Genomic DNA, 26,566 nt, shown 5'->3' on the forward strand with positions numbered 1-26,566 from the left:
GGGATAATTCAGGTGGTCCTGACTTTCCACATAAAAACAATAATCTGAAGCAGCAGTCACACCATTAAAACTGGAGGAGCCGGAGTCAGCCAAGTAATTCAGTTTAGCTCCTTTTATATGTAACGTATGTGAACAAAGACTCTGTTGTGAGCATCAGTGTTACATCTCCCAGCTTGTACGAGGAGGATGACACCCTCCGAGCTTTGGGGGCCCGACGGACCACAGCACCGGGAAACATACAGTGTGTGTATGAGTGTGTGTACAGTCGTGCATGGTGAACTCAGTCCAGGTGGTCGCACGAATCTGACGAGTTGTTGATGGTTTCGAACAGAATGCATCTGTTAACGTGCGTATTTATGACAGCGTTTCATAACTACATCTTCCATCTGTGCACGACGGATTCCACATAAATACATGACAAACAGAAGTTTTGTTCTCCCACCCTCCCTCTCTCTCTCTGTCCCTCTCTCTCTCTGTCTCTCTGTCTCTCTCTGCTTCTGGTTCTCAGCCGGACTCCGGGCTCAGAATGGGAGACATGTGACTGGATGATCACAAGACCCGCTGGGCTCGGCCAGCCAACCAACTCCCTCTGTTTCCCTTCCCCAAAATCCTCCAGGGTGACTCAGCGTAAGCAGTACCAGGAGTTGTCTCCTCATAATTCATTGATCTCCTGATGCTATGATCTCACTCTGACCTGCTGTGTATAATAACGCTGAGAGCCGATGTGCTTCGAGGGGCACATGTTTGATACGCTCTGGGTGTGGCCGGGGGATGTTGGCAAACGTTTGGGGGGGAGAAACTTCAAAAAGACGGCAAGATGTGCTGGAGAGGTTTTGATGAAGCCGCATGCCATCACTGCATCGGACTTTAAACACCGCAGCTGTAAACATAAACAGGAGTTTTCACCACGTTAGCATCTCTGGTTATGATATCTCCAGAGCTACAGCAGTGCGGCGTAAATGTCCCATAAGTCCACTGGTCAGAAATCCCTGACATCGGAGCTGCATTCAGACCGGTCTGTGACAGCTGTGAGGAGCCGGAGTCGGAAAAACAGGAAAGATGGAAGAGATTAAATCCCTGTGACAGATCTGGCAGCCTCCTGATGACTTCTTACTATCTGTAAAAGAGGCAGGAAACTCCATTCCTGTGAGTCAGTGTCACAAAAACGAAGGGTCTCAGAGACAGATGGGAGGCAAATTAAAGAAGGACAGAAGAGACTTAGCGAGGAGTCGGGCTGTCAGGATCTGCCAGAACAGCTTCAATACTCCCCGTTAGAGATTGTGCAAGTGTGCTGGCCTCGGTTACAAATTGCACTCCTTGATTTGGTGTTATTTATGATGGCTCTAATCTCCCACATGGTTTCCATCCGTCTGAGGTTTGGTTATTAGCATTCAATCGAAGTCCAAGCTACTGGCTTGGACTTGAGGACAAAGGGTAAAGGTTTGCATATGGACAGCGAGGACACATCCCTGCTGATGCTGGGAGGATGGGATGATTGTTTATTATGATTGAGCAAACTCCTTTTAATTCTTTTTGGATTTAAATCACCTCACTACAGCTCTTAAGAAAGAATTATCTGTCTGTCTGTGTTTTGATTACCCCGAGAACTGTTTATTTGGTCGACTTCCCACTTGGCAACTTTTTTTGCTGATGACCAAAAGAGGTGCAGTGTCGAATTTAGCGCAGTTTGGACGTGCAAAACCTTCAATATTAATACGCTTTGAACACCATTTTGTAGATAATGAATAATAGCACGTCACTACAGATTAGATTATCGTACCAAGCTGAATAACGAACGGGGAAGCAGACATAAACAAAATGGAGATTTGCGTGGTGCAACAACTCGCTGCAGTAGTCTGGATGAGTGTGGAGACGTTGTCAACTTGGGTTTTCTATTCCTCTGAGAGCTGGAGGTGAGATTTTAAGCTAGTATGCTTGTTAATGAATTAATAAAATACAATCCATAAAAAAAGCACAATTCAAAAGAAATGTAGAAGAAGGTTGTGGGTAATTTTTTTCACTGTTCTAATTAATTCCCTCTGACTTAAACAGCCTGTGTTCAATCTCTTTAATGAAATGATTGTTTTCGTGCTCAGCAGCAGACAGAACTGTAATTTATGAGCCAATTAGTCTCCTAACGACATGATCAAAGGTCTGCATTCAGTCCGACCTCTTTAATAGGTTTGATATAGGATGTCTTCGCTTAGAGTCAATAAACACAGTCCAGCTCTCGAGCTTGAACTTTGCGCTGACACCATTCACAGATGCTGAACTTCATGCTGATGTTTCACCAATTTCCAGTTGGCAGAGTGCGATCCGAGAGGCTGATACACATTTTCCATGCAGTTACAGTACAGTGTGCAGCTGCTGAATCTCCTCGAAGCCTTTCATTTATTGAGGATTTCTTACGGTAAGCTCAAGCTGACTTCCAGCGCTGCTCTGTGACTCCGGCCGGCTCAACTCCTGACCCGCAGCTCCTCCCGAGGGCTCGCACAGAAATGAGCGGAACAGATGCGTATTGGCTAAGGTTGCCCCTTCAAAGGAACCCGGACCTGAGGCCTGACATTCAGCCACATTTGTAACCTTTGATTAGCACGGCTTCACATTCATGAAGACGTTCCCGCTGGCAGCTGCACACAACGACTACAGTTTCTGACTGTTGACCAGTGAGCAGCTCCGGTCAGCTGACGCAGGGTTAATCTCTTTGCTGAAAGGCCTCACTGACAGTATAAAGGCCTGATAATCGTTTTCTCACCACATACTGGTTTTCACAAGGGGATAAAAGAATCAAAACATTCCAGATGCAAGTTTTAAAAATCACTTCGCACAGTTAGATTCATGTTGGGAAACCTCTGAAACCTTTCAACAGCCACCCACTGTGCTATCCTGCTACCTGGTTAACGGAATAATGTTGGTAATGCACATTTCTTTAAATACAGATACAATCTTTGTCTTGTAACTTCACATTTCTTTAGGTCTGGTTTTCAACGCTGTGTTTATGGTCTGGTAGGCACAAAAAACAGTTTGATAAGGTTAGGAAAAGATCATGTTGGCATAAAATCAGCTGGAAACTTCTCATCAAAAATTGTGTTTTTGCCACAAACACAGTTGTAAAAAGTTCCTGACATCTCACATGAAGAATTTCGGGGTTTGTTGCGACAAACTCAGCATGAAAATGTCCGATGTCTCATTAAAAATATCCTTCAGTTCATGTTACAAAATTTTAACCGCCACTTTGAATACTGGTCTTTCTCCATCGGCCTTCTTGCCCAGCTGTCATGAACGCACCGTCCCCTCCACATCCTGATGAAAGTCAGCTGATATAAATGTAATGTGACCGTGATATGACACCTTCTGAAGAAATGTTAATATAATACGTATGACATGCACACATTTGGACATATTAATAACCCTAACCCATAGGCATAAAATGCCAACAGGTTATTGTGGCGACTGTATCTTGTGTCTCGATTATAAAAGTTGGACTTCTCACCTTCGAGCTCGCTCTGAGAGCAGCTGTGTTGTCCGCTCAGCCTCTTGAAGAGCGATCGCATCACCTTGGCGCTGCCGAAGCGTTTGAAGCGTGCACGAACGTTTTCGTGGTACCACTCCAAAGTACCGATCTTCAGGACTCTGATAAAGGAAACGATGGAGACAGAAAAGGTGCTGATGGAAGTGAAGACAATACAAAGTTTATGTGAATGTGCCTCTTGTGTCACAAAAGCAAAGCAACAGCCTGAAGTTACAGCCTGCTACGGTGAACAACCAAAATGGAGTGCAGGTTTCAACACGAGATCCATAGCATGATGTTTTCCAGACGTCGGCTGAGGTCAGTGAAGGGGCCTTTCAGTGCGCCGCCTCATCTGAGCAAACAACAGTATAACGGTAACATATGGAGCTGGAACGAGCCGCTTGTATCAGATTCTGTTGCTGCTAACAAAGAGAAAACTGGTGCAGTGGAGGAGATCTGAGCTGTGACTGTTGAAATGACAGCCGCCAAAACGTCCGTCAAAGCTGCGTGTGCGGCCAAAACCTGAGAGAGACACCGAACCTTCAGCTGCTGAATGAAATCTGTAGCCGACATTTGTTATTACTAAGACTGAGCGTGTTTCAGGCAAGAAATACTTGAACGAATATTCAGATCTTGGTTCAGCTAGATGCTGGAAAAGCTCACAAATGTATTGATTAAGCTCGATATAACTTTGACTTTACCTCAAACCATTTGTGTACAATTAATGTGGAAACACTACAAAACACGATCGTGACAAAGTTTTATTTAACTACAACTAGAGTAAAAGGCAAAGAGGAAAAAAGGCTCAAACACTAATTTTGGCCTGAAAACAAGTTATTTTACGCTCCTTTATGGATCACAATACTGCTTATGTTTGGTCACACAGTTTAACGTTCAGTATACCGGAAAGGGAAACGATTCGGTCCATTCTCTCACGTCCCCACATGTGGCTGCCTGATGTGCAGATAAGGTTGCATGAAGCTGAATTATGTGGCGTCACCTGACACTGAGCGCAGTTGTAGTGGAGTAAGGAAGCCCTCCTGTGATGCATGATGGGATACTAAACTAGCAAAAATCTTGCAATGTAAGTGACTCATTTTACGGTGATGTGATCTCTGCAAGAGCAAGAGGGGATCAAACATTAGTGACAGTGTTATGACTCCCTTTGCAAGATAAAACTTATACAGTATGAGCGTGCATTTAGTGTTGTGGTTGCAGGAAGTTGTGTAGCAGTGTGTTGTGTTTCCCAAAACCTCATCTGCATAAAAATTAAACTCTAGCTTCTTTATGCAAATCAGGGCATCCACCATGACTAGACACCTCTGGAAACTCCAGACACAAGTTAAAATGAAGACAGATTCTGCAGCTGCATGACCTTTTGTAATTCAAGAGAAAGTTTAAAAACGAGCTGCCATCTTAGTCCAGTTTGTGAACCCAGAACAGCGGCCCACGAGTGGTGTTTGTCCAACAAACCTCTTGATTTATGCTAATTTATCTGTCGATCAATTAAAATTCAGGGGCAGTGGTGTCTCGTGATCCTTGACCTTTACTGCCTCTTCATACCATCAGCTAATGTTCTTCTTCAATATTGACTTTTTGTTTGAGAGAAGCTGAAACTTTCTGAGTGGATCTCTGGGAGACACAGATTTTTCAGTTTTCAGCTGTGGTGCTGGACTCACTTTAAAAAACCACAGGGTTAATTTTTGTCAATGTTGTCATTTCCTACCTGGCCATGCGACAGGGATCACACACCCAGCCCAGCTCCTTCTTGTTGTAGCGGCTGCAGGACTTGCAGATGTAGAGCTGGCAGTCCAGACACTGACGCTTGGTGTTGACCAGGAACTTGAAGGGCTGCAGACATCGAATACAGTGCGACTCGGTCAGGCTGCTCTGGTTTCCCAGCAGCTCTCTCTTGGTGTCTTCTTTTTCTATCTTTGTCTTCAGGTCCCTGAAAAAGACAAGGTTGGAAGCAGAAGAGTTTATTATAGAAGACAGTAAATACTCCCTATAGTCACCTGCATTAAAAGGAAGAGAGGCCTTCTAACTACCAGCTCACAGAAGTGAAATAACAAAGATGAAGACTTTCACATTTGACATCATATCATTAACAAGAGAAATGCAAATGGTTCCTGTCATTCATCCCTTTCTCTCCAGAGAGCGTTACCAAACCTGCTGTATGAATAAAGAATCAGACAGCATGATAAAAAGAGAGATGAGGAGGTGAAGATGCAACAAGGCAACAATAAGAAAGTCAACATAGGACACTTTGATGCTGTGAGGGCGCTTAAATTAAAAGTTTGTCTTGCATAGTGATTACAAGACTTAAATCTGTGACTGACGGACACATGAAAGGAACCGTCCCCTCAAAATTTTAAATTCAATATTATCTCTTCACCCCCATGTTGATGGAAAGTCATGTGAAGTTTCTAGTCCCCAAAACATTTCTGGAGCTTCACAGCAAAACAGCGTTGGAGCATTCTCCTAAACAGCTGAAGAAGCTGAAGACTACAACTGAAAAACATTCAAATGCCTCCATACAGCTCGTCCAACGTGATCCAAGCCTCCAGAAGCCCTGAAATCTGCACCCACTTCAGACGGGCTGCATGCTAACACTTTTATCTCAGCAGCTACAGCGACGATTTCATCTTAAAAAAAGGGTTTGAATAACATCTTTTCAAATCAATTTGGGATCTTTGAGCTTCCAGCGGCTAAAATTACATCAGATGAGCTGTATGGATCTAGTTTTAGTCCCATCTACTTCAGTCATTTTGAAGAATGCTGCAACTCTGTTTTGCTGTGAAGCTCCAGAAATGTTTTGTAGAAACTTCACCGGACTTTACATCAACATGAGGTTGGTTGACTGTAGATAAAGACTGAGTTTTCAATTTTGGGTGAACTTATCCGTTAATATTTCCTCAAGTCACAGGTTAATGTATCGTTTGTGTCAGAACAAACAACTTTTACTTCAGGCATCATCACAGCGTCACAGAAAAATGTCTCAACATGGCTCCTTTGTGCCAACATCACCATCTTGTATGTATACGGCAGGTTAAACTGTAACCGAGGTCTGTATGTGAGGGTTGATTACTGTCCGACTGATGAAGACTGAAGTCCTGTACATCACAGTAAAGTAGAAATGGCTGTAATTTAGAAACAAAGAAACACAAACAGTTTGGCAGCAGAAATAATCACTTAATAACCTTTTTGAATGTACAACATGATGCTCGCTTCATCTGATAAGCAGCACTGGGCCCCTTATAGCTGGAGAGGCTGTACTGATGCTGAAATGCTTCCAAAAACAAAACACCAATCGTCATTTGCACATTTAAAAACAGCTTTGGAGTTGCTGTTTGCTGTATGTTTGAACAGAGCTACCAAGCGAGCGGTTTCCTCCTGGCTCCATGCAGTATTTATGCTAAGCTAAGCTAACCATGTCCTCAGCTTCTCATCTCACTCTCAAAGCAAATAAGCACCTTTTTCCTGTAATGTCAAACTATTGAGCCGTCGGTGAGTACATGTAAAGCGACATTTCTGATGTCTTACTCACTTTATGGTTCTACAGCTTGAAAAACAAACATTTTCGTGTGCAGAGACGTTCTGAGTCAAAGCGCTGGCAGTCAGATATGAGTGACGAGATGGATGTCAGTGAACGGACGGTAACACATGGCTGCGTTTTGGCAACTTTGTGTAAATATTATGTCAGCCTTGTTTCACGGAAAAAGTCAGGAAAGGCAGAAAAAAACAAAAAACTGGATAAGTTCTCCAGGAAACATTTAGTGCCATGGTTATAAATAAGGAAAAAACGGTTAATTATATTCAACACTTTGTTGCCATGTGGTCACAGTTGATAGGAACTTGCCTCAGAAGAAGAGACACCACAAGATTACAGATAGCTGATTATTACCAGAAACTTCAAGAAGAAAAGTCAAATCTGTCGGCTCCTCAACACATATGTCAAGAATGACTTCACCGCTCTGAGTCAGACCGATTCTCTTCAACAAACTTGCGCTGATTGTTGGAAAAGTAACATCCACGCTCAGCGATGCGAGATGCTGACAGTAGCGGAAAAAGAAAAAAAAAAAAATTCAGATAACAAATCCCAAATGTCACAAAGCGTGGGTGGAGTCTGGCACATCAGCCGGCGAGGATGAGAGGATGCTCTTTTGTTTATTAAAGCTCTTTTCAGGTCATGCTTCTTTAAATCAGAGCCCAGATCTTCAGGATAAACGGGATACTTTGGGGAGTATCCCATAACCTCTGGCAGATAACAGCTGCTGGACATTAGTGACGTGATTTAAAAGTAATATCTGTTAAATCTGTCATCCTCTGAAACACCAAATCCCACAAATCTGGTAGACAAGATGCCCTTCTATGATTCAAATAAGATGTGTGCTGTAGGCAACTTGAAGCCTTCCAAACACGGAAACACGGCTTGCAAACGTAGAAATCAAAGACAAGTGCAGCGGCTTACAAAAGAGGGACGGTCTGAGTGACAGCAGTGACTTCTGCAGGGGTACTTTAGGGTTATTGATTAAGATGAGTCTCAGATCTTTGTTGATTGGGTCGTTATTGCTTTTCTCTTTGGCAGTCAGTTAGACATTAAACACCTTTAAAGCAAATGGTTTAATAATTAGTATTTAATGAGTCTAGTGGGGAACTTCTCAGTACGTTGTCTCACTTTACTTGAAGGTACAAATAGAGTAACTAATGACTAAGTAATGAGTATTTAATGAGTTGATTGATTAACTACACAGTATTATGATTCGCTTCACTTAAAGGTGCACAAAAACAGTAACTAATGATTCAGTAATCAGTATTTCAAAAGTCTAATGGAAAACAACTCTGTATGAAAACGTTACAAAAAGAGTAACTTATGATTAAGTAATCAGTATTTAATGAGTCTAGTCGGTAACCACTCAGTATAATGTCTCACTTTACTTGAAGGCGCACAAAATAGTAACTAACGATTAAGTAATAAGTATCTAATGGGAGTACTGGGTAACTACTCTGTTATCTCACTTTACTCGAAGGTACATAAAACAAGTAACTAATGATTCAGTAATCAGTATTTAATGGGTCTACTGGGTAACTACTCTGTTATCTCACTTTACTCGAAGGTACATAAAACAAGTAACTAATGATTCAGTAATCCATATTTTAAAAAATCTAATGGTAAACAACTCTATAAAAAGTCACAAAAAGAGTAACTAATGATTAAGTAATTCGTTTTTGAAGAGTCTAGTCAGTAACTACTCAGTATTATCTTTCACTTCACCTTAAGGTGCACAAAAAAGAGTAACTAATGAGTAAGTTATTAGTAATCATTTAGTAGTACTCAGTACGATGTCTCACTTTACCTGAAGATACACACAAAGTAACTAATGACTAAGTACTCAGTATTTAATGAGTCAGTAACTACTCAGTATGGTGTCTCACTTGAAATGTACATAAAAAAGTAATTAATGATTAAGTAATCAGTATTTAATGAGTCTTCTGGGTAAGTACTCTGTTATCTCACTTTAAAAGTCTAATATTAAACTACTCAATACGATAAGTTACTTTACTTGAAGGTACATACAAATAGTAACTAATGATTCATTAATTAGTAATTATTTAATAGTACTCAGTATGATGTCTCACTTTACCTGAAGATACCTACAAAGTAACTAATGATTAAGTAATAAGTATCTAATGTGTGTACTGGAGAACTACTCACTATAATGATTCACTTTACTTGAAGATACTCAAAGAGTCACTCGGGCAGCTGTGGCTCACAGGTAGAGCCAGCTTATTGTTATCAGAAGGTTGCTGGTTCACTTCCCCTGGTCTGCATGTTGAAGTGTCCTTGGGCAAGATACTGAACCTGAAACTGCTCCTGATGTGCTGGTCGGCCACCGCCATCAGTGTATGAATGTATGTATGAATTACTGTTGGACAAAAGCATCTGATAAATGACCTGGGACACATTAATGATTAACAATTACCACAGACATTAATCATAAAGTGTTACCCTGCATTTATTGATTTTCAGCCACTTGGAACAGATTTATATAACTTCACTAAAAAGAGTCGTAACTGACCCTGTTTGCAGTTTTGAGGTGTCAACAGTTCTACAAATGTTTTGTTTTTAATGGTGCTCTTTGGGGAAAACGTTTCTTGGGCCAATTGACAATATTAAAAGTAAGGCTGAGCAGCGCTGCTACATCTGGTTCTAAATAATACATTTATACTGGTCTCACAAGATTCCACTCAAAGCTAGAACACATGGAAGTAAATAAAAAAAATTCTGAATTGAAACCTTAAAGAAATGTATTATGCTAATCATTTTTATGGCAGGAAACTGATCCAATACATAAAATGTAAAAGAACTCCTGTTTTTAATAGTAATATCCATAATAGTTATGGATAGAAATTAGCACATGTGACATTTCAAAGTGATCTGAAGTACCTGAAGTGTTAAAGTTTGTCTGAGAAGAGCTTGTTTTCTTTCTCCTTCATTCTTGCCGAATAAAAATATCTTCACACTACGGATAGCTGACATGATTAAGTACATTTTCTGGGCAGTTTCACCGATTAACACACTTACAGTATGCATGACCTTGAAATCCTCCCTTTTCCTCAGGATAGCTGATTAAAAGCAGGTACTGCGGAGTATTTGCTTAACTGGCAGAGCTGAGGAATCCGGGTGCGGCAGCCAGACGTTCACTTAGACACAGACAGCAAAGAGGACCAAAGTAACTGAGCGTTCCCATACATGGTGATCCTCCCGCCATGACTGTCCGCACAAATCAAACCTTCCCCAGCTTGAATTAACTTCCTACTTTCGGACGTCTTAACCCAGTTTGAGCTGGTGTTCTTTCATCCTCACTTCATCATCCCTCGTCCTCACCTCCCTCTTAAATCAGCCTCAACATCTGACAAGATGCGGTTTACTCCGCAGGGCTGTTGAAAGTGAGAACGAGGGAGAAACAAAAAGAGAGGCTGACACAGACTCTGGCATCGACACACAGAGACGTTCAGGGCTAAAACATAATGCTTTCCAGAGAGAGAGAGAGAGAGACAGCAGCTCCACATCAGCTTTGAGTTTCCATTTTACTGAAGACAGTTTTCAGAAAGTCTATTAAAATAAAACTATGATATCAATGAACAAAAAGCATTAGCGAGCGAGGTCTGACTATAGATGGAAAGATATTTTCTTTCTCTCTTCCTCTTTTCATGACTCATCTGTCTGAGAACCATCTGTATTCAGCCCTGACACACAAACATCACTCACAGTTATAAATCCGCTGCAGTTCGACCTAATTTAGGTTTCTGTCTCAAAATTAAAGGCAAAGTTATTTTCATCTCTCTGCAGGAAGCTACACGGTCAAACGCTCAAATCCAGAAGCAATGAGAATTCAAAGCAGCTGAAATTCTCACTAAATCTGTCTCTCTCTTTTTGTTTTTTACATTTGGGCCAGTCGAAATAAGTTCACAGACATATTAACGCACTGAAATATGTTTTCAGCTACATCAGAATCTTTATTGCAAAACTGAGCCTGCTCAAAAACCCTTTCTTGAGAATAACCGCAGCATTAAACTCGTTGTAGTCGTTTGTATTTCCTTATTTACTAAATTTCTGCATTTAGAATAGAAAACAAGTGTTTAGGTGGAAAACTAAATATGCAATCAACTACATAAACATAAATAAAACCTCTCAGATCTGAAATTTCACTGGCAACCAACATGCCTGAATCTGAATCTGGCTGAAGATTCTGGTACTGGTAAGTGGCTCAGGAGAGAAGGGTTGGAACAAAGACTGGGTCTCGAGTCTTTGCGATCACTCATTGGCTGTTGCAGGCTACAGTGCGGGCATAGAAGCTATTAGCTGGTCATATCAGGTTTCAATTTATAGATCAGATGGTCGGCAGCCGTCCCTGGTGTCTCCGAAAGGCAATTTAATGGCATTTTTGTATAAAATAATGAAGTTTTTTATAATTTTAAAATACATTTCTCACCATTTACGCATGGAATACTGTGGTTTGGACTAAATATCTCACTTAAATGGATCTAATAGACATTTGGGAATTAAAAGAAGACTTCTGAAACAGCCAGATGCTTCATTGGTGAGTTGCTAAAACGCTGTGTGGGCTAGTTTGTTTTATTTGTTGATTGTACCTGCCTGACGCGGTTTTATCTTGAAGCTGTTTGCACGAATCAAATCACAAGAATCTCATCTTTCTAACCATATATGGCACGAGTGTTCATTGACACCTTATAATTGTTATGAGGAACATGTTTGAGAACAATAGCTTGTGGGTTTTTCACTATGTGGGGCCCCTTTTAACATTTCCAATCCAATGTTAAAAAAACATTTATTAGTGCAGCTTTAAAGTTCCAATAGCCCTTATTTTCTCTCTAATGAGGCTTCCACCACAACAGGAAATAGTTAAGTCTTTTAATTTCAGGTTGACTCTTCTGCAGTGATACTCAACATACAGATCAACCCCTTTAAGTATTGGTAGGTGAACGCTAAGACAAAAAAGAAGCATCTCATTGACGTCTCTGTTGTTTTTGTGGACTCGGTCAAGCAAAACAAACTTCGAATCCATGCCAAAATAAGCTGTTTCATTTTATAATCCAACATATGTGGTTTTACAAGATTTAGGCGTGACAGCTTTATATGTAAACCACATGAAGATCCGTACACTATTTATAGACGGAAGAGGCCCTGGAAGAAAACAACAGTTGCCTCAGCAGCAAACAACGTCTCGTTTGACTGGAAAACAAACGGCTGGAGAAGAACGCTGGCAGGAAACGAAACCTAAGTGGCTGAAATTGAAATTGCAGTGTCCTAATTATTTTGTGAAGGAAACACACCAACGCAGATCAGCTCGAATCCCTACAGAGAAAAGACCAACTCCTCTGCCTGAAGCTGGAGTGGTGAATATTGAGAAATTGCTTCCTTGGAAAATGGAGGCTGGAGAGAAGACGGTTCCAGTGGTAACGAAAATAAATCAGTGTAAAAATACAGATACACAAACACAATCCGTCTCGGGGGAAATACAGAGCTACAGCAAATCTTCTGAGTGCATGACATTTGTTTGAAAGTATTTTAAAGTGGATGAGTCAAGATGAGATTTTCAGCCCAGAAACAACACCGAGAAGTAAAATCTCTGTATTTCATTACTGGAAATTGTAATGCTGTATGAATAAACAGAAATCAATACGTTTGAGATAGCAATCTTAGAAAAATAATCCATATTAGTCACAGTGAAGATTTGAAGTCCTCCAGGGGAAACAACAGTCCGGCTGGACTGTGGGTGTGTTGTTTCAACTTGGATTACAATAAGTAAGGAGGGTTACTAACTGCCTCCTCAGACGCCTCAGGGGCTCCAGAGGATCATTTGATCTGATCACTTACAAATGTGCCTGCTTAAATCCTCTAAAGGGCTTCAAAGCAGCTCCTGCAGTGTCATCAAACCTCCACATCCTGTCTTGTAGCGGCCCTGTGTCCAAATAATAATGAGAACATTAACCTTTGACCAAAAACAAAGCCCACTAAGTGCTTTGACAGACAAAGTCCGATGCCAAATCCAAATCCCGATTCTTGTTGGGATAGAGGAAAAGGGCAAAATGTTGCAGCTACATGACCCTCCAGACTTAAACACTCTGTCGTTTTGATGCATGATGGACCTTTTTCTTTATAACAAGCATCAATCGCTACCAGATTACTGACGTCTTGGAGGCTAACTAGCTTCCTAACAAATGTTACATCGTTATTGCCGACTCATGCATGACCATCCCTGCATGTTGATGCCTGAAATTTTACTTTCAGGTAGTTTAAGTCCAGCTGCCGATGGAGGATTCAGAGGGGCAGAGGTGAAAGAAAAATGTGTGTAGTGGGGCATGCTAGAGGACGTTTAATCATCATTTATCTCGTGTTTTGTATGACTTGATTGATAGTTTGATGTCACGAGTGTCAAATGAGGGTCATGAGGCGTTGTTCCATTTCATTGGGGGAGATTTAAAGTCAAGATGAAGGTCAAACAAGAAGAGAAAAGACACAAAAATACAAAATGTCGTTATAAAATATGACAAATACAAAGAATAAGAATTGGAAGCAATTCAAAGAAAAGTCATTCAACACGTCTCATCTCAATTCAGGATCTAAGGCTACAAACCGTTTCATTTGAGGTCAACATTTTTGCTTTGTACGTCTACTTTTACTTTTATTATTTCAGTTTACATCATGCATTATGTGGTGCCTCTTCCTAAACAAGTAACGTGTCTAATCAAACTATCTTACGCACCCATTTTCGTCATGCACCTATTGCAAGTTTCAGTGAATAATGTATTAAACTATAGAGAACATAAACTTGGAGTTTGTTTTCGTACATCACCAGTTTTATAGCGATGTATAGTGGCAAATTAAGATATCAATCAAAGATTAGAGATAAATATATCAGGTGTAAATCTTCCTCTAAACCCTGTTTTCTTCAGTTTTTGGCTGATCCTCTCCATCCGAGATGGATCCCACACCCAGGAAGGAGGGAAATTCCCTGTAAACCTCTTCCTCCCGCAGCCTGATATCTAAACCATCCATCAGTCACTATTGCCAAGGAAACATGTGAGCAGTAGCTGGGTGATTTATTTGATTTATTCCTGACTGAATCGTCTGTTGGTGACGCACAGCATTTCATTTCTGCTCAGTTTGACTAAATTTAACCCAAACGAGATCAGTCATCTTCTCTCAATAAAGAAACCCAGCAGATATTTAATTATCCAGCATTACAGGCCTCTGCAGACAGGATATGTGATTACTGGCTCACAGCGATGTGAGATCGCTCTGCGTCGTCTGTGCAGACATGATAATATGATGATGCCAGAGCAGTGAACCAGCATGGGAAACAAGTGTAGCGCAGTGTTTTCTTATGGACTGTCGAATACACGGATTTGTGTATAAATCCCACTTTGTAACATAAAAAGACGAAATAAAAGATGTCTTTCATTTACAAAAGAAATATATTCTAGTTTTTCTGTTTTAACATTCACCATCGTCTCATTCTTAAAGGGTAAATCCCCCAGTTTTACACATTACACATTACACATGTGTTTAGTCGTTTTAGAGCGTCATATGTGAAAAAAGTAGTTTGAAGCCTCCTGCGGCTCCAGAGGAAGCCACATGTAATCTGTCTCGGTGGCTGAGCTGCATTGTGGGTAATGTAGGGACAAGTTTAAAGGCCACAGTGGCTGCTGTTCTGCAGAAGTTACACACTAGCCCTTTTTAGATAGAAAAGGCGGAACATTTGCTCCAAGGTAAGGGCGGCAATGTGCCGGCCTATCTTCCTAAAACCGAGGTGTAATATTCCTCCTTTTCCAAAAGCCGCCTCTGAGGTAGGCGTAAACATGTGACGTGACGTGAAGCTCGAAGTCGGGCTGTGAATGGTGACAAAGAATTTGTCTTCAAAATAAGAGCTTTACATTGCACCCCATTGGAGTTTAGAACTGGGTTCTTAGCGGGGGGCTTTTAATTTGAAAGTAGCGAGCGTTAGCAGCTTGCCGCTACAACAACAAGCGGACAATGAAGACAGCTACAGAGACCGAGGAGACACTAGCATCTCCTGGATCTCAGCGGCGGTCCAGTCGCTCATCTTGACGTCCGCGGATGAAATGATGGACTGACGGCTGTGATCAGCTGTTTCCTGGTTTTAAAACTACCCGGCTGTGGGTCGCACAACAGTGCAGGTCATTGACACCTCCGCCCACCTCACGCAGGGGCCGGCACATTGCCGCCTCGTTTTTAGATAGCAGGCGAGGCGGAAATAAGTGTACCCTCCGAGGCGGAAAATCGGCGGACCAAAGCAGACCCCCAATTTGCCGCCCTCTGTCTAAAACTGCGGACCGAGCCGCCAAAAGGACGGGCAGATTGGCGGCTTGGTGCTCTGTCTAAAAACGGCTAGTGTTGCTTTAAAAAGTAACTTAACATCGGGCTGAAAAGCGCACTGCCTTATATGGGCTTTGTTGTACCTGTGACCACACCCACCAGTGATGTCACACGGCCCTGGAGTAGGTTTCTACATCACAGCAAGGTGACGATGAGCCGGACCGACTGTACAAGGTGTCAGTTATGGGTTCTGGCAAGTGTTAAATGAGACAACATCACTGTGTGTGTTTGGTGTGTAGGCTACTTTCACAGTCTAATCATATAATATAATTTTTATTACAAACTGAGGCTTTCTCGAGTTGAAAAATGACAAACATCATAACTCAGAATGAAAATTAACACCTGAGGGGCTTCACCTCTCTACAATAAATGTTTTTTGACCCTAAAATAAGAATAATCTTATAATAACGTCAGATTTATAATCCAAGAACGTACAAAACATATTTATAAAGATACAAACAAATACTGCGTTACACACGAGAAAAAGCTTAAATATATGACGTAAAAGAGATTTGACTTTAGAGAATAATATGAAGTGAATTCAATATAGTACACTATTGGATTACCATAATTTGGTTATAGATTGAATCATAAAAGAATGGACAAAAACATCAGTTTGATAAAACGTGTGCCATGAGAGCGATCGTTTAGCCAGATTCATCTTAAAGCCGCTTGCATCAAAGGGTTGTGTTTCTGTTTTGTTTTTATTTGTATCCATTAAAACTCATTTAAAAGTCATTTATTTTAACTTAATCAACGTTCAAACTCACCCAAGTCTGTCCTCCTCCTTCTTCCTCAGGTCAAAGTCTCGTTGGACGACTGCCCAGACATGCTTGGCCTCATCATCCGTGAGCTTGGAGAGATCCAGCTTCTTGCCTGTCATGGTTACTGGCATGATTGTGAATATGATGCCTGTGATTTGGGAAGCTGCCCGGTGCTGCGTAATAGAAAAAATACAATCAGATCTTTGCAAATGATGCACGGATAAGTCAGCACGAACAGTATCGAGAGAGGTGTAAACAACGTGAAAAGGATTTTTTTTGCATTCATTTTTGATATAATCCATTAGTGTTGCACTGCCCACAGTAGTTTAAAACTTCAAGACAGAGGTGTTAATCAGTTGGTTACAGCAAGTCAACACATGTTCACAGTTCAAATTCACACGGCATCACAAAGGTTGAAGTCTGCACACATCAGTAGAAAATGAATTAGATCCGATCCAGCAGGTTTCTCCTGACAGTAGAATTAAATTGTGGCCTGCTAAAAAACACCTACATGCAAACGCGAGTTAGCAGGAAAAGCTGTTCATGAAACACATAATTACAATGTCGGACTAAAAAGGATTATACATTGGAAGACCTCCACTTATTAATTGACCGACTCAGGCGGCTGAAGCCTTTTATTATCTTTGTCTTAAGAGGGCATATTTGCACAGAAGGAGGGTTAGGGTTGGACTCTGACGTTCACAGAAGAGTCATCATGCATATTTCAGACCATTCACTGTTTTTTGTTTTTTTTAAATAATAAACAGCTAGAATATAAAATAATTTCTTACAAGCTCATTGTGGCAGTCTTTGACAAGCCAGGGTTACTATCTTACACAGAAATCTTTGTCTGTAAGCCTAAAGTTAAGTTATGCTTTGACGTAAGCCTAGTTTAAACTTAAACTCTTTATTTAACATTTCAAATCTGCATTGACTGATTCTTTTGGAGACTTTGAGGCAGCAGAAAACACAAAAAATTCCAGTATTTGTAGCTGCCGCAGTCCTCAAACAAACCAAACCAATCATTCATATTATTGGATGGGTTACCTGCTTTTCCCGCCTAATCTGCCTCTAATTGTTTAGCTATGTCAGTCGCACTGACACTGCCACTGACACTGGTCTACCACCCAGCCTGGTCAGCTCCACCTAACCAGCCCAGAGACACTAAATTTGGGACAGCTGAAGAGGTCGGTGTGTTTACTGGGGAAACTACAGTTCGGTAGTAGCACACTCGCTAGTTTGTTCTTGTCTCACTTTTTGTCTGATTTAAAAGTAAATTCATTTTGTCCTCCTGACCTCCAACATTCCTGTGAGTGTCCGGCAGACAATACAGGAGCCATGAAAATATCCTCAGATTTATTTGTTTTCTACGCTGGGAAGAAGGCGCCTATATGTTAAACTTCCCCACTATTTGCGCCTTCTGCTGTTGGTAATCTTAATGGATGTAATTGGGTTTGGAGAACCAGAACCATTAAGCAATTGAGGCTTTCGCCATATGAAAACGATGGACACAAGCCAATCAGAACAGACATATGAGCAGATAGTCTACAGCTGTAATCTGCAGACCAGAATGATAGTCTTGATCACGGGTCAGTGACCTGGAGCTAAGTTTGGCGGTAAAAACATCTCCATCACATGCATCGGTCCTGTGATGTGGTGAGGTCTGGCACAGTTCAGCCATCACATTGCTGCAAGGACTTAATCAAGTTTCTATCAAACGGAGCCTGCCCTACATATGAGACGGTCCAGTTTTATATTAAGTGTTCTCAGAGGATGAGATCAACACATAAATGTTCACACACGTAGCCAATAGCACCAGACTGCATGTAAACACTCTTATAATCACGGAGGACCAGAGGAATGCTCAGGAACATCACATAATTGTGTTTTCCACTGACCTTGTAATCTAATTACTGCCTCTGGAAGTGGGCACTGATGCTAAAGAGACAAGCATGCAAGTTTAAAAACAAGTTGCGTCTAAATGGTAGAATCTGAGTAGAACATTGTACTCAGACAGCCACATATAATAATAGTTAAAACTTTCTCACACTTGAATTATTAGACTTGAACCGTGAAGCGGTAAACAAAAGCTCTATTTGCTTAGCGGGTGTGAGCAGCTCTGTGTCTCACCTGTTGTGTGAGGTGAACACACTTTTAAAATATCATTAAAATGTTCTTTACATTATTTAGTCTTTATTCCTTAACCAGTAAAACCTTCTCACGTGAGGTCAAGCAGAGATTGTCTGTGTTTTTATCCACAGTTGATGGACAAAACTCAACAGGTGCACAAATGAAGGAATCCTTGTGTTTGCAAAAGGAAGGTTTGGCCTGATAACAGGACACACACACACACCTTGAACAGCTTTCCCAGGAACACAACAGTGGAGATAAACCATACATTTTATTCCAATTAAAACCATTTAACATTCACTTTAATGGAGATTTAAATGTGTGGAAACATTTCAGGAGATTGAGGAACGTTGTCAAAAGCTCTTTTACATTTTCTCTAAAAGATTTTAAATACAACAATTGTAATAAAAAGCAAAAAACCTCTCAGACATCAGTTTGGTAAGAATCAGCCAAACTACTGTTGCCTGCAGACATTTTTTTAAGCAAAAACATCCAAAAAAAGAAGCAAAAACAGGATAAAGACACCTCAGAGACACATCTCACCTTTCTCTTTACACCATGAGTAGATTAATGTACATAAATATGTCTTACCTTGGTGTTGGCAGAGTCACCCTCAGGCTGTATTTCCTCTGGAGGCAGATCAGGCTGACTGCAGGGCAAACTCAAGTAGCAGACAGCAATGCTAATCACATGTCTAGTTAACCAGGAGGAAGTCTGGCAGCCTCCTCTCCGCCTTCCCTTCACTTCACTTCAAAGGGTCTGACTACACGTGTTTCGACCCCTCGTCTCATCGACAGAGGCATTACATAAGTTGTAACCGCTATAGGTTTGTGTTTATGTTATGTTTATGTCGGGACACACCTTATTAATTTGTTTGGAAGCAGTAAATCTTGGTATTTGATTGCTTGGACAGTATTCAAGCGTGCAGTGATCATGAGGTTATGTAGAGGCCACTTGGGCTTTAATCCAAAGTCACATGTCATGAGTCCGATGATGAAGGAAGGGGCAGTGATGCATGACCTCACAGATCTGTTTATTAGGTAAAAACGTGACATGCTGAATATCTGGAATAACGTCATGAGATGTGAGATTTAATCCCTGTCTGTCAATAATTGATGCAGTGTTGTATTAAGGGAACTAAAAGGGAGAATATAGTTTGTAAAGCGGGTTGTTTGCACAGTGGGTTGGTCAGTTTTCCTTCCCGGAGAGGATCAGGTTCCGTTAATAAAGCCAAACGTTTACACACTGCAAGACAATCACACCGACATGATGTGACAGAAGAGTTGGAACGAGTCAGGATGACGATCACAAAGGAAACGCCCCACTGATTGTGACAGAAATCTACACTCAGACACTGATTAGGGCGAATGGGAATGAATTAAATTAAATGTGACAGTTCAAATTATAGACGTGAGTAGATCTTTGTCTGGTAATGTATTTTTCTTATACTCTTCTCATAAACATACAGATTTGCTCCCATTTCCTCCCACGCTAGTTTTTATGTTTTCCAAGAGGTTGAATTGAGCTGTGTGTCCGACCAGCAATCCAATTTTCTTGTTTCCTTAACCACCAGGCGCTGTCATCTTCCTGTGGAGTAAACAAACATAATCTTTGGAAGAGGTTAGTCACACAGAGGACTTTGTTTTGTTTTTTTTACCCCTGAGTTTTTTGCAAGTTAATATCATTCTAGTGAATTAATTTGAACGTGTTATTCAGGGAAGTGTCCCACGTACTGAAAACAGCCGTTGGCACTTTTAAAAAACCTTTAATTTAATTGTTGACTTGTTATCTCAGGCAAAAGTTTGCTTTAGAGGCAGAACTACTGTAGAAAAATCATCCCAGGTCACCTCCACATGTAGAAATGTTTGTGATTCACATGTAAATTTCATACGTGGACATTTTTTATTCACATGAGACGTTACTTTACTTTCACACGTGAGCATTTCACATAGAAAAATATCAAATTCACATGTGAAAATGCAAATTTCCCAGTCTTGTCTGCTCATCAGGCACGTACGTCTTGCACAACTAAATTAAAGGAATGCTTTTGAAAGCTTGACCAGCAGGAGTGCTATAGAGCAGTTTGTTGAGGAATGTCTTATGAGGAAGGAAATACATTAAAGGATTCAAGGATTCACACAATATGTTTTGGGTGATTGGATGTAAACACACAGTAACTCTGTGAGAACTCCACAGTTCAGCGTTTTATGGAGGTGCATCGAAACTAATCTATCAGGTGGGTAACTCATTAATCAAAATGTGTTAAGTTAGATGTATGAGCTGGTAGAGACGACAGCCAGGGTTGAAAGGTCTCAATGGGTTTCCGGGAAGGTGCAGGACACACAGGTGAGCAGGTGGAGGCAATGGAGCAGATCACTGAGCAGAGAGACGGCAACGATATCGATGAGAAGGAACAGTCTGGAACCGGAGCAGTGGAGAGGTCATGGTGATGCAGCGGAGGTGATGAGCTGATGACTGTCAGATGCGTCACTCCGCTGCAGCAGGAACCAACAAGCCACGCCCACATCGCACTCCATGGTAAGGAGAAAGGTGGAGGAGACAGGTATGGAACACCGAAACAGGGAAACGCAAACAAGACGAAACAAAGCTTTAACTGTAATTTTGTTTGTCAGGTGTCAAACTGAGTAGAATATCTTTTACATTACGACAATATACTTTCAAAACTTTTTTCTGTCTGACCACTTTCAGACCAAAAAATGCTTTGATGGTTTTCATCCAAGTGAGTACAAAAGTGTTTACTCCCAAAATAAATACAAGTCCAAGCTGCCAGATGAGTGGAACTCCCCCTCAAACAACAAGAACCTCAAACAGGCTTTGAATTCTATGAAAAAAAAGCTACAACAAAGGTTTGGCTTCAGCACAGTCAGTTCCTGCTGTTATCGTCCAGCGTGTGTGTGTGTTACCATTAAATTCCTCCCATTTTATCTTGGCTAACACCCACTGCAAACAGGCTAGTGTGTATATAAATATAGACACACATGATCAACTGGTTTCATTTTATATTATTACTGTGCTGACCGGCAGGACACAAGAAGAGCTGTCATATATAAAGTCTTTTCAGACTTTTGAAAATGTTAATTTCCCTATAATTGATGTTTCAGTTTGGAATACAACTTGTACTTAGTCTGTATGTTTGTCACTACTTCCTGTTCTATTCATCCACTTATAATACAGTTAAATGTGTGAGCGTACAATGAATTATCTGTAAACTTCAGCTGCAATCTTTGTGGTTTGTGTGCAAACACTGTTAAAACAGGCATAAGCGAAGATAAGATGGCAAACATTGAATAGAAAAGTATGGGAACCACACACATGCATTACATAAGAGACTACGCTAGTGATAATAAGCTAATGATTTAGCATGTCATGTTTACCATGTTCATATTCTTCTAAAGTCCAGTGCCAAATAAATGTCTTCTTTTCAAGTTAGAGCTGCACATTTCAGCTTGGCCTTAGGCACACCTGTATTAATCCTGCTGTTCAGTCAGCTGGATATGACACACCTGTCAGGTGGATGGATGATGTTTTGAAGGGCAGGGGCGAAAATAAGGGCACTTTAGCCCGCGTTTTGGTTCCCAAGAGGGCACTTTAGCACGTGTTTTTGCCACCCGAGAGGGCAGTTGATCATGTTCTAGCCAGCCAAGGGGGCAGTTTAGTGTGTTTTGCCAACCAAGAGGGCACTTTAGCACACATTTTGACTCCCAAGAGGGCACTTTAGCACACATTTTGGCTCCCAAGAGGGCACTTTAGCGCGCGTTTTGCAACAATTGGGCCACGAGGGGGGGAAGAAATGACAGAGGAGCACTAAAGTCTTCAGCATACATGTCTGTAAACCTTTTAAGAAAAACATCACTTGATAACTAATTATCATACAACATCAGTCTTAAGTTTACAGGTGATCTCTAAGAGCAAAAGTTAGTTAACAACAAAGCGGCCAGAAAACAAGAAGACCTTTGCAAGTCCCTCGATACCTTTTGTGTTCCCTTGCATTGAGTTTTGGATCCCTCACAATACTTTTCCACTCCTTTTGATCTATAAGAACAGTGTTGACGCATGTGACATGATGCACTAAGGCCTCACTCTTCACTTTACTCTTCACTCCTCTTATTAACATGAGCTATGACAGCACTGTAAGTTAAGACACACAGGGTTTGATCTGTCTCTATTAGATATGACAGACATATTACCAATAAACCACAGGAGTTCAGGAATACAGTAGCTTCAGTGCAACTCTCAGCCAACACCATCACACACACACACACACACACACACACACACACACACACACACACACACACAGCCTGTGTGTGTAGCTGGTGTCACACCCATTATAAATTAATGTGTTGCAGCTATAATCACAACAAGTAAAGTGCTGCCATGGCTACAGCCACAATCAGAATGGCAAACAGCCAAATCTGGCTCATCATCACGGATACAGCCTGGCTCAGTCAGCCTCAGCAGCAGTCTGTGAGACTTCGCCTGCAGGTTAACGAACTCCACACAGCAGTTCATCATACTGGAAGATAAGATAACACAGCTCAGCATTTCTCTATGGGCATGCATACAGGAAACTTTCAGCCATCAACCGTGTCCAGCCTTAATTTAAATGATCGTTTACAGACACTACAACTAACATTTGCAAGGTCAATGTCTTGCTTTTGCAATGCACAGCTGTCAAAACAAAAACCTGCTGGCAACAATAAAGGAGCTGATAAGCTTGGAGGTATACGATTCAGATAGATCTAACGATTTCGAACTGGTTCTCAGCGGTACCCTTAAAAGAGACCAATTATGCTTTTTTGTTTTTTTCCTTCCATTCATTGTTTTGCATTCGTTCTTGCAGATCTAAAAAGGTCATGAAAGTTAAAAAGATCCAAGTCGGCACCAACAGAATCTCCGCTCTCCCACAGAAAACACGCTCATGAATGCCTCATCAGTAGCCCCGCCTTTAATTCTGTGACTTTGTGACATCACACTGCATCACCATGTCACACATTTGCATAATTTATGCCCAGCTGCTAGTCTGGCATGTAAGAATTGATTTAGCACAGCTCCTTTGTTATTGTTAGAGGCGCTGGCTCAGGCGTGTGTGAGCTGACCAATCAGAGCAGACTGGGTATTCAGGAGGGAGGGGCCTTAAAGAGACAGGAGCTAAAACGGAGTGTTTCAGACGGAGGGGGAAAAACAGGAATACCAGAAAACCAGTGTGTTTTTGAGCACTAAAGCATGTAAGCCTGTTATAGTAGTAACTATAAACATCAGACAGGATTCAAACTGTGTTCCTGCACCTTCCATAAGTCTTTCTCATGTTGTTTCAGTCATTATCGCCTCACACGCTGACCTCTAGTGGATCGGCAGGATTTCTACTCATCCCTTCATTAAAAAAATAATCTGCATTTCTGTTATTAGACATGTGATCAGTGAGGATTGTAGAAGAAACTTCTCATGTAGCAAAGTGTCATGACCTGACAGCGAAGCATGAGCGAAGAAATCAACTCAACCACAAATTTTATAAGCATTTTTCGTCTCCTGGCCGGTCATCATTCTGTGGTTTTGGAATCTCTGCCTTTTGCCTGATTCTTTTTTTCCTCATGTAAGATGAGGTCATATTAAAATAAGCAATCACTCTGATATGAGCCTGCTGATTATCTCTTCCTGGGTTATCACTGGACTTCTGGCCCTCCTCTCCAGTAATCTTTTTCAAAGAAGGAGGGTGTGTTTTCAATACAATGCTGCGATGAAGCCATAACAGCAGGAAATGGTCACATTCCCTCCAGACTCAAAAGACCCAAAACCATCACGCAACGTTGTTCCGTAACACCATCACAGTCTCACTCTTTTTTAACTGCGTGCCTGAAACATTTTTGGTCTTCCCATAAATCTGGCTGTTCCCAACGTGGTAGGTGGAGACCGGTTTCATCGTTAATTGGCGGTAACGTCGTGGTCACTGACTTTATTGAATCGTTGCATCGTATGTGAGTCCGTGGACCCGGAACAGAGATATCAAATTTACATTCAAGAGGTTTTTCTTTTGTGTGTTCTCTGACGGGGATTATAGAGTCGACAGTTTCATGGGAATCCCCTGTTTCAAAGCGTTGGAAGCTTCATCCTGGAAAAAGTTTCCTTTCACACATCCAGCTGGGCATCGCTGGCAGGCAGAGCTTTTTTTTTTTTTTTTTTTTTTTATGTGAAAGCTGTTTGGACTGAATGACAAAAGGCTCATTTTAGACAGTTTAAGCGCTGCAGCACACATGGCTCTTTTATAGAGTGTCAAATGTTCCATACAATGGAGGAAAAACTACCGCTGTCACACTTTCTCTTTTTCTTGCTTGAAAGTTTTTGTGTTAATTCGGACAAAGACAGAAAAATGAATTAAGTGACAGAGGAAGCGTGGATCTTCTGCAGCCTCAGTCTAATTTAATTGGTCTGTTCTTTTGTCTGTGCATCTGTCTGGAGCAGAAGACGTGGGACTGTGACACATGAGACCACTGGTTGATTCATGTTTCCTACAAACAGCCAGCGCTGGTTTCTTTTAATCGCGACCACAACTGTTTCCTGACCAAGTCATTTTTTTGTGCCTAAATCTCACCAAACTTTAACCATAGTGGTGTTGGATCAGAAGACTATTTCATTTTTGCTGACAAATGACAGAAAAATGACGTCTTCGTTCCAGAAGGGGCGCCGGCAGGGTTCTACAAAAGACGTAGTTTGTTTGGTTTGGATGACTTGCATAACCCAGACTTCACTGCTAGAAAATTCTGCTTGGTTTTGTCTGGTTGGTTTTTATAGTATCCTGCTCAGAATTAACAGCACTGACTCAGTATTTGAGAGCTTGTAAGTGTCACTTTTCTGCTGTGCTAAAGGAAGGTTTAGTTTGATATTTTTGGAAACGCCATTTCTCACTTTCGTCCATCTTCAACTCTCATCTGAGTGCTAAATATTTGGAAGTCTGTTAGCTTAGCTGTTGCGGCAGGAATAAATCACACATCGTGAGCTTTAGACATTCTGGATGGAGGATTTTGTTATCTTCAGGGAAAAAAAAACACACAGTCCGTCCTCAGAAAAACAGCCACATGGGTAGAATATGAAAGCAGCTTATCACGATCCGCAATTGACTTTTCTTTGTCAGGCTGTTTTGTAGCAGTAAAGTAGTAAATGGCAATGAATATGGCATTTAATACTGAAGTTACATTAGTAAGAAGTTATTTTGAAGTTATTAACGAAGGTCAGGGATGATTGTCGTTGGTCAAACCAGTCGCCTGACTAAATGTTAGCTCATGTTTCTAGGAGAAACAAAGATAAGTTGAAACTGAACATTTTCTTTCTGTTTCTCTTTAGGTTTGATTTGGTTGAATTTTATTTTTCTCTCTTGTCACAGTACTCTGCTTATGCTGCTTAAGTTTTTTTATGCACACAAAACACACTGTTTTAGTCGCCATGATCACGGATGGAGATGGTCAGACTTCCTGCAAAAAGTAGCCGGTTTTGGTCGCCACAAAAACAGCTGGAAATGTCCCCAGAAAAACACCTCTCGAACTACGGTGGTCCGTTTGGCAGGCTTGTTGACTTCCAATTGACCTATTCAGTCACTGAGGTATGAGGATGTTCCAGTTCCAGTCTTCATGCTTAACATAAAAGGCTGCTATTGCATTTAAGATGGACATCGATCTGCTCATCTATCTCTAGAAACTAACCATATATCCCCAAAATGTTTGAGCGTTGCTTTAAAACATTGAAAACACTCTCCAATAGTCGACATAAGTATATGAATGTACAGAAACAAGGATGTGTGGTGTTTCCTACCACACAACCCCTCGTGTTCAGCTGATTGAATCCAGTTAGCTTTCTGCAGGACGGGAATGACTGACATCTGTGGCCTTGAATTTGAAATGCAGCACTGATGCGCGGCACAATTATGTTCAAAGACTACAAACAGCTACAAAAATGTCTGTGAATATCAAAGAAAGACATAACACAGTTTTCTACCAGCTTTATGTTGGGAACGCAGTTTACCAGGGAAAATATAAGGATGTTCCACTTTACACTGGGTGTCACTGACCATCCTCAGGGTTCGATGTTCTCACCAACGCTTTCTCCAAAAGCATTGGGTTACCGGGGGCAACAGCTGTGCGCATCATAGCGTTCCTTCCAAGTTGCCTGTCAGCGAGGCCCAGCCAGGAGATCTCTGGTGATTAGTCTGTGTTTGTTGCACAA

At 41.2% G+C, this 26,566-nt stretch overlaps 1 protein-coding gene across 3 annotated transcripts in view; it reads right to left on the minus strand.

The window, feature by feature from the left end:
• mlphb (melanophilin b) overlaps positions 1-19,017 on the minus strand; it is a 40,809-nt gene extending 21,792 nt beyond the window's left edge. For all 3 annotated transcript variants that reach the window (XM_030427393.1, XM_030427394.1, XM_030427392.1), the window contains exons 1-4: positions 18,923-19,017; positions 16,208-16,374; positions 5,238-5,459; positions 3,494-3,633 (exon numbers count right to left, since the gene is read on the minus strand). In XM_030427393.1, coding sequence (XP_030283253.1) covers positions 3,494-3,633; positions 5,238-5,459; positions 16,208-16,332 — 487 coding nt within the window. In that variant the 5' untranslated portion in view covers positions 16,333-16,374; positions 18,923-19,017. The remainder of the gene's footprint in view (positions 1-3,493; positions 3,634-5,237; positions 5,460-16,207; positions 16,375-18,922) is intronic.
• Between the last annotated feature and the right edge of the window lie 7,549 nt (positions 19,018-26,566).

Source organism: Sparus aurata, chromosome 9 (assembly GCF_900880675.1).
Source record: "Sparus aurata chromosome 9, fSpaAur1.1, whole genome shotgun sequence".
Lineage (NCBI taxonomy): Eukaryota > Metazoa > Chordata > Actinopteri > Spariformes > Sparidae > Sparus > Sparus aurata.